Here is a 17,086-nt window from a genome sequence, read left to right on the forward strand (position 1 = left end):
CATGTGTCGGTGTCAAGTGGATCGACCTGAGCTATGTGACCCAACTCCACGACCCTGGTGATGACGAGGGTTATTCCAGGGTCCATGCTTAGGTGTGAAAGGGGTTATGGCCAAAGCCACGCTGGGAAAAAGACCTCTGACATCAACATGGGGGGAGCCGCCGAGTTAATAAAGGGAGTAGTTGTTGACGTGGATAGTGAAAGTACTATCCCGCCGGCCTTGCTCCTCCCCCTGACGTCAGAGGTCCTTTAGCCCACTTGGTTCTAGCATATACTGTATTCAGCTCAAACATGGGGAAAAAAACAGTCAAAACCCAGGTGGACCCAATCACATGACCTGGGTTTTTCCCGGGTCCATGCCCGGTGTGAAAGGGGTATAAGACGAGTACAAACTGCTGAGGCCAATGAGTACTTATAAAAGAAACAAATGACAATCACTCAGTACTGATGTACGTATATTCATATAAATCATTTATAAATAATACCAAATAATAATCGGAAATGCTTTGAGCTATGAGAAGCACCTTCTTTACCACTGTCTACATGAATATCATTCATCTGTAGGTCATGGTTAGGTTACATATAACATATAAAATGTTGTAAATTTAGTATAATAAAAATGTTCCCTACATAACTTCATGTATTTGAGGGGCAAATGATGTCATTCACTCATTATACGGCACAATGTATGACAATTGAGAAGTGTTTTCACATCTGCTTAGTTCCAAACATAATAGGCTGTTGGGAACATGTAAGCTCCTGGACTCCGCTCTACTGTTCTAATTACAATAGGACTTAACCCCATTCTGTCTACAACAGAGACATTGTGCACTGGTAGCTCTTTTCCAATAGGCATAGATGCTGGATGTAGAGATTAGGGCAGAGATGTCACGAGGTTCGGCTCATGTTTGCTTTGTGAATTTTATTATAGTATTTTTATAACATTAATGGCTTTACATAGAGTATCTGTAGAAGCAGCCTTCTGTTGGTGACCAAAGTCTGCACATAGTTGCTACTGCATGCTGTCAATGTAAGGGTATATTGTTAATGGTGATCTTTATTTCTTGTATTGATACGTAACAATGTGTTACAACTACTCTTTGCTGCATACAAGTATTTTTTTGCTGATCCTTTGTATTTTGAAAAAGAAATAGAACACTTGCAAATTCCCTGTTATTTGCAACACAGAACCATAACAGTACACTAAAGTGGAACAGACATGGTATACATATATTTGCTGCAGTTACACTTGTCTTGGCAGTTAGGGTTAGGCTGCACAGTGGGGGGATGGTTAGGGTTAGGATGCAGGAGGGGACTTTAGGGTTAGACTGTGGGACAGGAGGGTTATGCTTCGGAAGGGGTGAGTTAGGGTAAGAGATAAAATACTCACCGAGATCCGATTGGAGTTTGAATGTCGGGATGCCGCAGTCTGACCATCGGGATGATGACTGCCGGGATAGCGGTACCATCCCCTAAATGTGCTCAACCCAGGGAAAATGGAAAACAGGCATAAAAAATAAACTGTTTGGGGAGATTTACATGATAAGCTTTTAACATGTTACCATGCACTTTTCATGCATTGGGCAGCATGGTGGCACAGTAGTTAGTGTTTCATCCACACAGCTCTGGGGCTATTTATTCGATTCCAACCTTTAAAGAGTTTTTATTTTTAATGTATTTGAAAGAGTGTGGGAGGGTTAGGCTGCGGGAGGTTAGGATTAGGCACTTGATGGAGGGTTAGTGTGTACGTAAAAATACCAGAATGCTGGAAGATCAGAGGTCTGACCTGGAAGCCACCAGGAGAACGTACGTCACTGTTGGGCCACCAAGGTCAATATGTTCACATTCTAACATGTTGACATTTCAGCACTGCCTACATGATGAATGTTGACATTGCAGCTGCCGACATATCATACCCAGCCCCAATTTCTTCCTATAACACAAAAACATACTGATAGGATAATTGATGCTGACGGAATTGGACCCTAGAGCAGCACATATTTGTAGTGTTTCATGCATTTTTTAACATGAGAAATTCAGGAAAAAACAGTAGATGGGGTGAATGACACCTACATTTTGTTAATTTTATGAAAGTATAAGGCCATTCCATTGAGCTCTATCAAGGTTATCAAAGGAACATCTTGGTGAGGTCTTGCAACTATGAACAAAGTGTTATAGAGAGTGTATACAAGACAGTATTAATATTACTAAAAGGGAAATGTTTATGTCCTCAACTTCCGTCTGGCTGATAAACCTCTTCTGAATAGAAGATAGGACCTTGAGTTGTGTACACTATAATAAATGATGCTGGCTGCAGAAAAGATTATTTTCATTTTATCTATTATTCCATTGTAGGCTCTCACTCACTTGCTACCTACAATGCAGTTACAGACTGGGCTGTATTCTAAATATATAGACATAGCCACACTCCAGCACTTGTTCATGGCCAGTTTTGGGCAGCACGGATGGTGTAATGGTTAGCATTACTGCCTCAAAGCACGGAGGTTATGGGTTAGATTCCCACCATGGCCCCAACTGTGTGCAGGGCTGGATTAAGATCCACATGGGCCTGGTGCTGAAAATGATCAAGGGCCTATTGTGAGAAGTTGAGGAGGTGTGGCTAATGTTGTGTGGGTGTGGCCAGTGACATATGGGCATGTACACTCCTTACACTATAATCCCCAATGTCTCCCAAAATAAGTAGAAAAACAATATCACTTTGTGAGGAAATTAGAATTATACTGGGCAGTTTATCTTCATCAGGCTGTCATGTTGATGGGCCTATTTTTATATTGGGCCTGGAGCTGTAGCTCCATCTGCCCCATTGTTATTCTTTCCGTACTTGGGTGGGTTTCCTCCTGGTACTTTCGGCTTCCTACCGTACTTCAAAAATATACATTAGGTTTATTGGCTTCAAACAAAAATGAACCCTAGTGTGTACGTGTGTGTTGTATTTACACTGCCGTTTCTATAATATGTGCAGTGTGTGAGGTGCACACGGGCCCCTGAGTCCAGAGGGGGCCCCCACCGCACACGCTGCACCCATTTTTAAAATACTCTACCCCTCCAGAGTCCAGCGCCGGCATCCGCAGCACTGTTAAAACATAGTGAAAATGGCCCAGCGGCCATTTTCACGGAGTTCAGCGCATGCGCAGTAGAGAAATCTCAGGGGAATGGCCACAATGGCATTTTCCCAGAGATCTGCGCATGCGCAGTAGAGTCTGAGCACTCTAGTACTCAGACTCTACAGCGCTCCGGGCAGAGATGAGGGGGCCCGAACGGAGGAGGCTGAACACGGGCCTCCTCCTCTCTTTAAGCACCCCTGTGTATGTACTTGGGCAGACTAGATGGGCCAAGTGGTTCTTATCTGCCGTCAAATTCTATGTTTCTTTAACCCTGCAGATTGGAGATCACATTCTTACCCTGAGGATTAGCCGTTTATCAAAATGAATGAATACCAGATGTATAGATCTACCAATTATGGTCACAACATGATGTGATTTCCAGAAATGCATATAGAATTAGACTGTTTCAACTTTTTACATATCATGAATACAACTCTGGGAATTTTTTGATTACAGTACACAATTACGACAGTAGATTTGCACCAGTAGTTGTGCCCCTTGTCACTGTGCCCCCAGTAGTTGTGCCCCCAGTAGTTGTGCCCCCTGTAACTGTGCCCCCAGTAGATGTGCCCCCTGTAACTGTGCCCCCAGTAGATGTGCCCCCTGTTGCTGTGCCCCCAGTAGTTGTGCCCCCAGTAGATGTGCCCCCTGTTGCTGTGCCCCCAGTAGTTGTGCCCCCTGTTGCTGTGCCTCCAGTAGTTGTGCCCCCTGTTGCTGTGCCCCTTAGTAGCCGCTTACAAACACACACACACACACACACACACACACACACACACAAAAAAAAACCCAATACTTACCACTGCCCTGCTCCTGCTTCCCGATCGCTGATGCTACTGCTGCTGCTCCGTCTGGCCACCCACGACTCCTCTCTATGGGAGAGACGTCATGACGTCTCTCCCATAGCAGCGACACACAGACACTAGAGGTCAATAATGATCTCTAGCGTCTGACAGGTGCGCCGGCTGCAGCGGACGCCCACACAGCCTACGGCGTCTGCTGCAGCTGGGGAGCAGGGTGTGGGTAGGCGGCGGGCGCCTGCGGGGGTACTGCGGCCGCGCCCCCAGGCTGCAGCGCCCCGGGCACTGCTTGCCCGCACCAAGAACCGCTCCTGATAACAACCTTCACTGAAAATGCACAGAACATCCAAGCACCTGTTGCAAAATCTAAGATGACTCCCGCCTAACTGTACGTATGTGAGCAGGGCCCTCTAAGCTCTCTGTTATTACCCAAAGTTTTTTTATCACTTTGATTCAAATTGTAAAGTGCAATGGAATATGCTGGCGCTATATAAATAAAAGTTAATAAAATAAGAATTTACTTACCGATAATTCTATTTCTCATAGTCCGTAGTGGATGCTGGGAACTCAGAAAGGACCATGGGGAATAGCGGCTCCGCAGGAGACTGGGCACAAAAGTAAAAGCTTTAGGACTAGCTGGTGTGCACTGGCTCCTCCCCCTATGACCCTCCTCCAAGCCTCAGTTAGGATACTGTGCCCGGACGAGCGTACACAATAAGGAAGGATTTTGAATCCCGGGTAAGACTCATACCAGCCACACCAATCACACCGTACAACCTGTGATCTGAACCCAGTTAACAGCATGATAACAGAGGAGCCTCTGAAAAGATGGCTCACAACAATAATAACCCGATTTTTGTAACTATGTACAAGTATTGCAGACAATCCACACTTGGGATGGGCGCCCAGCATCCACTACGGACTATGAGAAATAGAATTATCGGTAAGTAAATTCTTATTTTCTCTGACGTCCTAGTGGATGCTGGGAACTCCGAAAGGACCATGGGGATTATACCAAAGCTCCCAAACGGGCGGGAGAGTGCGGATGACTCTGCAGCACCAAATGAGAGAACTCCAGGTCCTCCTCAGCCAGGGTATCAATTTTGTAGAATTTTACAAACGTATTTGCTCCTGACCAAGTAGCTGCTCGGCAAAGTTGTAAAGCCGAGACCCCTCGGGCAGCCGCCCAAGATGAGCCCATCTTCCTTGTGGAGTGGGCATTTACAGATTTTTGGCTGTGGCAGGCCTGCCACAGAATGTGCAAGCTGAATTGTACTACAAATCCAACGAGCAATAGTCTGCTTAGAAGCAGGAGCACCCAGCTTGTTGGGTGCATACAGGATAAACAGCGAGTCAGATTTTCTGACTCCAGCCGTCCTGGAAACATATATTTTCAGGGCCCTGACAACGTCTAGCAACTTGGAGTCCTCCAAGTCCCTAGTAGCCGCAGGCACCACAATAGGTTGGTTCAGGTGAAACGCTGAAACCACCTTAGGGAGAAACTGAGGACGAGTCCTCAATTCCGCCCTGTCCGAATGGAAAATCAGATAAGGGCTTTTACAGGATAAAGCCGCCAATTCTGACACGCGCCTGGCCCAGGCCAGGGCCAACAGCATGACCACTTTCCATGTGAGATATTTTAACTCCACAGATTTAAGTGGTTCAAACCAATGTGACTTTTTTGGAACCCAAAAACTACATTGAGATCCCAAGGTGCCACTGGAGGCACAAAAGGAGGCTGTATATGCAGTACCCCTTTTACAACGTCTGAACTTCAGGGACTGAAGCTAGTTCTTTTTGGAAGAAAATTGACAGGGCCGAAATTTGAACCTTAATGGACCCCAATTTCAGGCCCATAGACACTCCTGTTTGCAGGAAATGTAGGAATCGACCCAGTTGAATTTCCTCCGTCGGGCCTTACTGGCCTCGCACCACGCAACATATTTTCGCCAAATGCGGTGATAATGTTTTGCGGTTACATCCTTCCTGGTTTTGATCAGGATAGGGATGACTTCATCCGGAATGCCTTTTTTCCTTCAGGATCCGGCGTTCAACCGCCATGCCGTCAAACGCAGTCGCGGTAAGTCTTGGAACAGACAGGGTCCTTGCTGAAGCAGGTCCCTTCTTAGAGGTAGAGGCCACGGATCCTCCGTGAGCATCTTTTGAAGTTCCGGTTACCAAGTCCTTCTTGGCCAATCCGGAGCCACGAATATAGTGCTTACTCCTCTCCATCTTATCAATCTCAGTACCTTGGGTATGAGAGGCAGATGAGGGAACACATACACTGACTGGTACACCCACGGTGTTACCAGAGCGTCTACAGCTATTGCCTGAGGGTCCCTTGACCTGGAGCAATACCTGTCGAGTTTTTCCCAACGGTTTATAATCATGTGGAAGACTTCTGGGTGAAGTCCCCACTCTCCCGGGTGGAGGTCGTGTTTAAACTTTTACTCTAAGCAGCTCAGGAGAGCCACCTAGATTGCACCCTTCTCGTTCGGGCACAAAAATCTAACTGAGGCTTGGAGGAGGGTCATAGGGGGAGGAGCCAGTGCACACCAGCTAGTCCTAAAGCTTTTACTTTTGTGCCCAGTCTCCTGCGGAGCCGCTATTCCCCATGGTCCTTTCGGAGTTCCCAGCATCCACTAGGACGTCAGAGAAATAAACAATAACAACTCTTAAAGTCCATCTTGTATAAATGGTTTATAGTTAGTAGTTACCCTACACATTTTTATATTCCCCTTAACAAAATGATGGCAGTCCCTCCCCTGCAACCCCCTCTGCTGCACCATTCTGGTCCATACAGTAATTCTATTGGGACCCCACACCTGAGGGCCCAATGCATGATTATGTTATCATTATTATACCGGACCCACCCCCTGGCCTGAACACCATGACAGACCAGGCAGATAATAATTGAGATCCCCACCCTGACAGCATGTGACACCTCATATGTCATGGGACTAAAGTGGCATTTGTCTGAAGTGTCAGCTTTTGAGAAAGCAGCAAAATGTTGATAAAAAAGAAAATGCTATTGTCCTGCCACAGAACTAGTGGTGTCGTATTATTAGATGTAATAATAACACATTGCATTACTATGATTACTGTGCTTAGTGTACACCACCATTGTTTATGTTAGTTTGGAGTAAAGGGCTCCATACACTACTGCGACATGTCGGACCCTCATGTTGCGGGCGATCACCCCGGCAGCCTCTCGGGTTGCAGGATCGCCCAAGATACATCGTATGCTGTCCTTTCGCATACGATTTATCTTGGGCGATCCCAGCCGTGCCTGCGGGGTCCGACATATCACGAGTGCAGCACAGTGGAGGATCCGATCCGATGCTCACGGGAACGCGCATGGGATCGGATTGAAAACACCTCCAAAATGCCCGATATATCGGGCCGAATACCCGAAATCGGCTGAAATCAGGCATTATCATTCTAGTGTATGGGGCTCTTTAGGGCGAGGAGAGTGCAATGGCAGCTGCTGCCTCAGATAGAAGAATTGCCCCAAAAAGGCTTATTATGCAGTATATGGTATTGTAGAAAAACGAATAGCAGTAGAATAAGAGCAGATAAGGGAGCATATGATATCAGAGCGCAGTGACACCAGGGGTGTGACTCTCATGCCTGAGGCAGAACCTTCCTCTCTCCTTGCACTTAACAAAGCCAGCAAATGTGTATATGCCTGGTTTACGCTATAAAAATATTGACACTTACCATTAGTAGCCCTGCCAACTGTATACCAATCATTAGCGGACACTTTACCAGCAGAAAAATGTACATTCATTCCATATGTTTTGCTGTCCTTGAAAACTAGCCACCTGAAATAGCTGCCTCAGTTTGTGCCATTATAGCAGTCATAGGTGACATGCTTCAGGGCCACACATAACATGAGAAGGGGCAAGTCCTGCACTCTTACAAGCCAAGTCATTGGCATAGAGGCACATTATTAAAGCTGACGGGAGGCAGATTAGACATGCTCTTTAATAATGTTATGTTTCAGTTAATGTTACATAAGATATGTGATTAAACAGAACATAGGGATGTAGTTATGCGGTCACTAACTCCACCTACATCCCGCCCCTTCACAATCCTGATGGTCGGCATGCCGATCAACAGGGACTATTCCTATAGAGTGGGAATATGGGAACAGAACCCGTGTCACCTAGCCCGCAGCGTGGCGGCCCGCAAGGAACTTGTTGCGCTCCCCCCCCCCCCCCCTTCCCCTCCGTCGGCATTCTGTGGCTGGGATCCCGGCATCAGGATGCTGACCGTCGGGATCCCGGTCGCCGGTAACACGATACATCCCCGAGACCATATGCTTTGAGTAATAGTTCTAACTCACTGATAGCACAACTGCAACACACAGGCCTATTTCTACATACATTTTCATTCAACACCAACATGTCATTTATGTCATTTATGTTATATTGCTTTCACATCGAAAACCCGGGTCCGACCCTTTCACACTGCACTTTCGACCCGATGATTCCCAGGTTGGCCCTTATCACACTGAACCCGGGTCACCCATGTAAACACTATGGATGTCATTTAAAATTGACTTTTTCTGGCTCATAAAGATGAGGTGTCAAAAAATAAATAAAAAAAAGGTAATTTTTCTTTAAGACCTTTCATTTATGACCTACTGCAGTGTCCTGTGGAAGGGGTGGTATTCATGTGACCGCCAATCAGCTGACCGACAGTCACATGACCTCCTCCACGAGCCCGACGGCTCACTATCCCGATGGTCGGCATGCCGACCAACAGGGACTATTTCCACTCGTGGGTGTCCACGACACCCATAGAGTGGGAATAGAACCCGTGGCACCGAGCCCGCAGCGAGCCCGCAAGGGGCTTGCTGCACTCGCCCCTCCCCGCCGGGATCCCGGCGTCGGTATGCTCCGGAATCCCGGCGTCGGTAAGCTGACCGGCGGTCTCCTAATCGCCGGTCAGCAGTACTACACCCCTGTGGAAGCCACAGGATTCAAGCATCTTGGTGACGTTTTTGTACACTATGGCATCTTTGACAGTGCCTGTAATTTGCCTGCAAATCTCAGCTTACCCCCTGATCCTGAACAGCTCCCTCACCTCCTCATCACTCCAATTGGTCGTGGCAATTAACCCTCAGACTGCTGAACTTCTAAAATGCTGCTTTCTTGATGTCTACAGTGTGCTGCCTGTGTGTCCAGGGCTGTGGCTGTTGACATCATCACGGGAGACACAGAACATCCAATCAGTGCCTTTTTTTGAGTCCCGGGTTGAATAACCCAGGTCAGACCCTTTCACACTGCACATCAACCCATGTTTAAACCTGCTTTAAACCTGGGTTTTAATGCCGGGTTACTTCACTTTGGCGCTTCACACTGCACCTCGGGTTATTTTGGCAACGTGAAAGGGCTATTACAATGCCTGGTGCTCACTTATACTATATGTCCATGGCATGTTATAATTTATCTCCACTTCAGATTAAACGTTACGGACTGTACAATGAAATGTATTACAATAGTTTACTTTACATGTTTAATCATTTCCAAGACATGTCAACACATTGGGCCTGATTCTGAGTTGGAGAGGTAGGAAAGAGCCAGTAACTGCACCTGGGCATGGCAGTACGGATGGTGTAATGGTTGGTATTACTGCCTCACAGCACTGAGGTCATGGATTCGATTCCCACCATGGCTCTACCCGTGCGGAGTTTGTATATTCTCCCCGTACTTGCGTGGGTTTCCACCGGGTATTCCGATTTCCTCCCACAATCCAAAAATATACTGGTAGGTTAATTGGATCCCAACAAACATTAACCCTAGTATGAATGTGTGCGCGTGTACATGTGGTAGGGAATATAGATTGTAAGCTCCACTGGGGCAGGGACCGATGTGAATGGCCAAATATTCTCTGTAAAGCGCTGCGGAATATGTGAGCGCTATATAAATAACTGGTAATAAATAAATAATAATAAATAACCATGTTACACTGCAGTCAGGACAGATGTAACATGTGCAAAGAGATTTAGATTTGGGAGGGATCTGTTCACACAGAAAACCAAATTGCAGTGTAAAAATAAAGCTGTCCAGCATTTGTGGCCTAGGGACTATCCCAAGTTAGCATTCCGCACAGTGACAACCGTTGCTGGATATCGCCAGCAGTGGCCATCTCATGGGAACCCTGTGAGTTTTCCCAAGCATCAGGAAGCTACTTACTGCAAATGTATCAAGGACAGCAGAGGTACTTGTACTTCTGGCTGTCCTCCAATACCGTGATAGGCAATACAGACACAAATGCCTTAGAAGCCCGAAACAGGACTTCTAGTGCATATCCCAGTGCTCGACTGTATCCCGACTTGCTGGCAAAAAGGTAAGCCTATCCTCACCTCTGTTGAGCCAGCATCAATGGGGGATTGAGTATCGCTCAACTGCCCCAGCGACAGTTAATAATAAATAGCAGTGATAGATATGCAGAGATATGCAGTGAGAAAAATCTTCTACTGCTCTTTTGATAAATAGACCCCTATATTCCCGCATTTCAGCACAAGGCTTAACACAGAACCTGAAGCGTAAATTAAAAGTTGATGACATTTGAAAAGCAATAAAAATAACCTATTGCAAGACACAGTGAACGATATAAGGCTCTACATCTACGAAAGTAACACAGAAAACAATTAGAAACTGTAAAATACTCTAGAGAAGTAATTTCCGGTTCCAAACTCCACCCTAGTGAAAAATTATCCTGGTCACTTTTTTAACAAGGTATTTGTTTCTTTGAACCAATGTATTTGAAATAAATCAAAGCTGCCTGTGAATGCTCTGTCTCCATGTTCGGTCTGCTGATGCAGCTGGAAACAATAGAGGAATATCTTATTTTTGGAAAGAGTTTGATGTAAAAAAAAAAGAAAAGAAAACTGGTTTTGGTCAGTCTAAAAAGAAATGTCCCATACTCTGAGAGGAAAAAGAAACAGATCAGGGCGTGCACACAGAAAGTGCTCTATGACCCCATTCAATTATGTCATCATTTTTTTTTGTGTGTATGTTTCTTTTTGTCTAGTACTTGCATAACTGTAATATCTGTTTTGTTTTTGTTGTGTTTTGATAGCAAGCAGTTGTCTGTTACATTTTAAAATCTCCCTTTTTTCCTTTTCTGAAGCAGATGGTCACTGTACAGCACCTTTCTAAAGGTGGGTACACACTAATAGATATATCTGCAGATCAATTGATCTGTTGAGCATACACACTGCCCGATCCGTCGGGGACTGACGTCATGAACTGGGCGGGCGTGTACACACGCCCGCCCAGTTCAGCTGTCAATCACCGGCGGCCGCCGCAGCATGTGTACGGGCGGTCGGCCGACCGCCCCGTACACACACAGCGACGCGCCAATATATCGGTAGAAATATTGGCCGTCGGCTGTGCTGCGCGGCCGACGCGATACGTCTGTGAACGACGGAGTTCACAGACGTATCGGCCGTACACACTGGCCGACGGTCCAGCGATATATCGGCCGTTCAAGAGAACGGCCGATATATCGACCAGTGTGTACGGGCCTTAAGTCTCCCATTTCACCTACTGAACAATGATCTGCTGCTGTTCTATTGTCTTATATTCTAATTGCAGTAACCAGCCTTGAATTAGTTTATTGATACATAAGATAGTAATTGTTGTTGTATAGTACTATGAAGAAATAATTGTGTTCTCTGCAGTCACCAATGTTTGCTTCCTCTTCATTGGAATATGAAATTAATTATGTCTTAGTTGGAAATGCAAGCCCCACCTATTTAGAACTGTAATATAATATATGTTGACAGAAATAGAACATGACAATCACATAGTAACCAATCAGATATTGATTGGCCACTGTTTATTACAAACTACTAAATGCAAACATCTGATTGGATGGTACAAGCAATAGCATTTGTTTCCTTTTTCGACAAACAAGCAAAGGTGGAAATATAAAGGACAGTGAAATATAGAAAAGAGAGGTGATGTCTGAAATCCAGCGGCAGTCTATATACAAAAAAAAAAGAGATAGGCAAGACAAAAATGGGGTACAAACTATAAAGATATATTAAGGGGGGTATTTATTAAAGCTCGGACAGAAAGAAAATTGTGAGAGATAAAGTACTAGCCAATCAGCTTCTGCCTTACATTTTACAGGCTGTGTTTGAAAAATGACATTTAGGATCTGATTGGTTGGTACTTTATTTCTCACAATTTTATTTCTTTCCCAGCTTTGATAAATACCCCCCTAAAGAAGCAGTCATACAAATAAGGTGCTTGTCTAATATATTCATTTTGTTTCATGTCATTTATGAGAGTTGCTATTAAAAGATGATTCAGGTATGTAAGTTTTGAAGGCACAGTTCCTTCTTTGACACACAGTAAATGTAAATGTGATTAAATAAATGACACGGCTGATTTAATCACAAGGTAAATTGTGTCTCTGGAGTGAGCACTGCTAAATTCTAATCAACCTTTACAACCAGACCTTGGAGCTGGAGGCATGTCTCGTAGTGGCACTAGTAATAGTTGTAAGCTTCTCCAGGCAACCTGTCACACATTTCTTCAGCAGTAAATGTGACATCTGACCTCCCTGACTGATAATTACCCTGGATGTATGTATCACCAGAGCACATGGTGCTAGCAGCTCAGGTTTTGTCTTTTGGCCACTGCCCTCACTAGTCTGAGCACTGCAGTGAAAAAAAAAAATCCCCGCCTAAACAATTTTCCAGTGTTTTATCACGTGGCATGATTTCTCTCAACATAGCTACATATATGTCTTTAAAGTGTTAGCAAAACATGTCCAAGGTCACATTGAAATGGCAAAAGGGTTCAACATGCGTGTCCCTTCCTCACAGACACTAGCTGTTGTGAACCTGACAGCCATTCCTCCTCAGAGACTGGCGATGGGGTGTAGCGAGAGCCAGAGGACGTACCATACCCTTCTGTGGGGCTAGACTGCAGCATAAGCAGCATTTACAGGCACAATATAATATGGCAGAGAAAGCAAATTAGCATGATTTTAGCACACATCGTTGGTGTCATGTGAGGTCCCCTACACCCTGAGATATTGCTGGCAAAATAGTTTTACAAATGTGCTAAGGCAATAATTGCTGATTTTATATATGTATAGATAGATAGATGTAGATATAGATATACATATGATATATGTTATCTCACAGGTTATTTTCTATTTTTGTGAGAACACCAGGATGTTGTATTATTATCACAGAACTCCCTTTAATATCACAATGACCATAATTGCAGTGCTTTCTGATTGGCTACCTGGAGCCTATCATCATGTAAACTATTCCCTCTTCCTTCCTGTTGCTTAGGAGCATGAATGATCATTGCCACCTCTGTGCTGCTGCTGCTGCTGCTGCTGCTGCTGCTGAGATTTCAGTCCTAAGCATCTGCCCAGTGATTCTGCACAATCTGAAGCCTCCAGAAGGCTCCTTATGTAAGTGTCACACACACAGCCCAGACACACCTCTGCTCCTTCGTGCTGTCTTACTGGCACTCAGGCGCCTTACAGCAGCATGAAAGCACTGGAGGACAGGGCAGGAGGAAGGAAGGAAGGTTGCTCTGGTTGTAGCAAGTATTATCGGGGCTGTGAAGGTTACCATGAAGCTAAAGCAGCATATTAGATTCAATACAACAGAGCCACTTCTCATAAACCATAATATTTTGCAGTTGGTAGCTGTAACATCCAAGCTTGCATAGAAGGGGTTAAACCATGAGCATCACACTAGCCACATATAACCTATCGAGTCCACCTGAGAAATGGACGCCTGTGAGCAGCATAGGGAATGGACTAAGCTGGGGAGTAGTTATCTGAGCAGACAGATGAAAAGATACTGCAGAGGGATACAGTAGCTATAGCGAGGGCAGTGCACTCCTAGATATAAGTCATAGGGAAATCCATGATAGCGAGTCACGCAAAGGACAGATAGAAATGGTATAATCCCAGTCTACACATGCTTGCCTTGCAGTAATTGGTAGCATGATTTTTCTTGGCTTTTCACTGATCTAAAAGCCAGTCCTAATAGGCAACATTGCTGATTAAATACATATATATATATAAAAAAAAACAACTACAGATGTTGCACATGCACAAATCTGCACATCTAGTATTGTCACCTACAAACACGCATGAACACAGCATAAATGCAAACAGGAACAGCAAGGTACTGTATATAGCCTGTAGGTGTACAACCATTACAGCACAATGAAATGTGATAAGAACTCTGCAAGCTACACATATTGTGAATGATATATGTCAGAGTTTTTAGGCCTCTATATGTTCATACTAAGTTCATTATTTAAAGGACACGTTGTTTGTGGCTTCCGTATAAGAACATTTGTGAATTAAGAGCTTAGAGAGAACACCCTCATGCCTTTACCCATCACATTCAGCAACTGCTGGAGCATCAGCAATGCAGATTTCCCTCCCTTCCCCTGTAGCATCCGAGGTGATAAGGAAACATTTGGGCACTTAGCATAAGATAAGTAACAAGATTGATAAAATGGGGAGGTTAAGGGAAAGGTAGGAAATGAGGGTCTTTGTGATAATTCATTGTATTTCCTTTTTGTAAGCATGAAAGGCCTGTACCAAGCAGCAATTCTTGTCCCAGCGCACAGAGAAAGGGAGACAGACAAATGCTAAATGCAAACTGCAGCAAATTGCATCCAAGATGTGGTACTCACGCACTGTCTCCTGCTTTGGATCCAGGCTGCTGACGACCTGCTGGACTGTACCGATCTTCCCTTGCAGCGCTCGTACACGCCGTGCAGTAACCTGAATCTCTGCTTCAATTTCATGGAAAAGAGAGCAGGCATGCCGCGCCATATCCGAAAGTTGACGCAAAATCCGTGACATCGCAACGTTGTTGACTGCGCACAAATCCAAAGTCGACACATCTTTTTCCTGACCACCATCAATAGGTAAAGGTTCCCTCTCTTCTGTGGGCACCTGTACGGAAGATGCCACAGTAACTGCCAATTCTTCCCTGGCATTCCCCCGGGGGTGCTGTTGCCTCTGGTCTTCCCCCTGATCCCGGCAACAGCTCCCCTCTACCAGGGTGACAGCATGCCTACACAGCCACTGGGGCTCAACAATCCGCTTGGCAAAGGGCATTGCAGATCGCCCTTCACGTTATCCTACAATAAATCCTCTGCTATCCAATACTAAGGAAACAACATGAAATGACCACAGAAAAAATCAAGCTCTCCAGAATCCTCCAGAATGAAAGAGATAACTAGTGCAGCAATACACCACCACTGTGCCACTCCTGTGCAGGTCCAATTTTTTTTTTTTTTAAATACACAGGTTTCTCTTTAATCACTTGCAGTTCCCAATTGTTGGTAGCTGGTGAATATCAAAGCCATGGTTTCCGCTCCATATGTGACAATGTGCAGTTGTGACTTTGAAAGTATCGCAGTTGTGCACTGCTTCCCTGGTTCCTCACTCCCCTCTGATCATCCAGTTGCTTTTTGGATATATTTTCTCTGCCTCTCGCTCTGCTTTCACCATGCTAGAGTGAGGCAGACAAAAAACCTGGTGGTAGGAATTCACAGAGATGTTTGAATGGGGAGGAGGAATAAGACAGAGACAGGGAGGGGGGAGGGAGGTGCTGAAAAGCCAAGGGGAGGAATCAGGATATTTTACACTAGACACTGCCTTCCTCAGCCACACAGAGTCAGAGAAGGGCCCAGTGCTATAGGGAGACATTCTGCAGCAAATCGCCTGGCAACTTCCAGAGCTGCTTCACACTACCCCGGGCCATGGATTCTAGTTCTGGTTTTGTAGCTCCGATTTCAATTGCAAAAAAAAAGAAAAATCAAGGTTTACAGAATATACAGACAGGAGCCTGAATGGCATGGTACATTTAAAACAAGTCATTCTGTTGTGTGTTTGAAATCTGTGCACTCATTAACCTCTAAGTCCCTGGAGTAGTGTCAAACAAGAATAACAGGACTCTTCTACATTTGAATGGGAATCTGAAATGTGTGTGTGTGTGTGTGTGTGTGTGTGTGTGTGTGTGTGTGTGTGTGTGTGTGTGTGTGTGTGTGTGTACTGTGTATATATGGTCAAATAGCATAGATAGGTTTACTTTGTAATTTTTTTTTTTTGTCTATATTGGAGCGATTACATGGCTCTCTTCTGTCCGTATAGATCTCATACATTCCAGGCAGTCCGCTGACTGTAGATGCACATGCACTGCACCGGGTTAAATTAACCAACAAATAAGAGAACACATCTATATTATTCTTACTGACTACTGTGTAGACATAAAATGCATAATGTTAGTAGAATAATAGGAAATGTATTATAGGTTGAGTAGCTCATATCCAAAATGCTTGGGACCAGAAGTATTTTGGATATTGGATTTTTCTGTATTTTGGAATAATTGCATACCATAATGAGACATCATGGCGATGAGATCCAAGTCTGAGCACAGAATACATTAATGTTTCATATACACCTTATACACACAGCCTGAAGGTAATTGTAGCCAATATTTGCAATAATTTTGTGAATTAAACAAAGTGTGTGTACATTCACACAATTCATTTATGTTTCATATACATCTTATACACACAGCTTGAAGGTCTTTTAAAACAATATTTATAATAACTTTGTGTATTAAACAAGGTTTGTGTACATTGAGCCATCAGAAAACAAAGGTTTCATTATCTCAGTCTCACTCAAAAATTCTGTATTTCGGAATATTCCGTATTTCGGAATATTTGGATATGGGATACTCAACCTGTATTTCTGATAAGCATGTAGTCAGCTTATGAAATGTAGCATATGACTTTTCGTTATGTTCATAGATATCTTGGGTGTGGGTTATTTGTGGGGAATGATTGTTTCATTATGACTTGGGAAAATCTAAAACATTTGTGTTCCCCGAAAAACCACAGAAGATCCCGTAATTTGCAACAGATAAATGAGACAGGACATATAAAATCTGGTAAAGTTTGGCAATTTTATTTGATTAACCTTACAATTACCTATATAATGTATCCTTGGAATGACCTTGATTACTTTATTACTTGTGTTTGCTCGCGTGGATGTCTGTTAATGCTCAACAGAACTAATTTTACGGAGACATTTGTGCCATCTAATATAGTGATGTATATTTTATAGTGTATACATTGATCACAAA

The 17,086-nt window shown here is 44.3% G+C and overlaps 1 protein-coding gene across 1 annotated transcript in view; it reads right to left on the bottom strand.

Moving 5' to 3' along the window:
* NHS (NHS actin remodeling regulator) overlaps positions 1-15,470 on the bottom strand; it is a 315,160-nt gene extending 299,690 nt beyond the window's left edge. The window contains exon 1 of the mRNA XM_063953931.1: positions 14,622-15,470. Coding sequence (XP_063810001.1) covers positions 14,622-15,051 — 430 coding nt within the window. The 5' untranslated portion in view covers positions 15,052-15,470. The remainder of the gene's footprint in view (positions 1-14,621) is intronic.
* Positions 15,471-17,086: the final 1,616 nt, after the last annotated feature.

Source organism: Pseudophryne corroboree, chromosome 2, assembly GCF_028390025.1.
Source record: "Pseudophryne corroboree isolate aPseCor3 chromosome 2, aPseCor3.hap2, whole genome shotgun sequence".
Taxonomy (NCBI): domain Eukaryota; kingdom Metazoa; phylum Chordata; class Amphibia; order Anura; family Myobatrachidae; genus Pseudophryne; species Pseudophryne corroboree.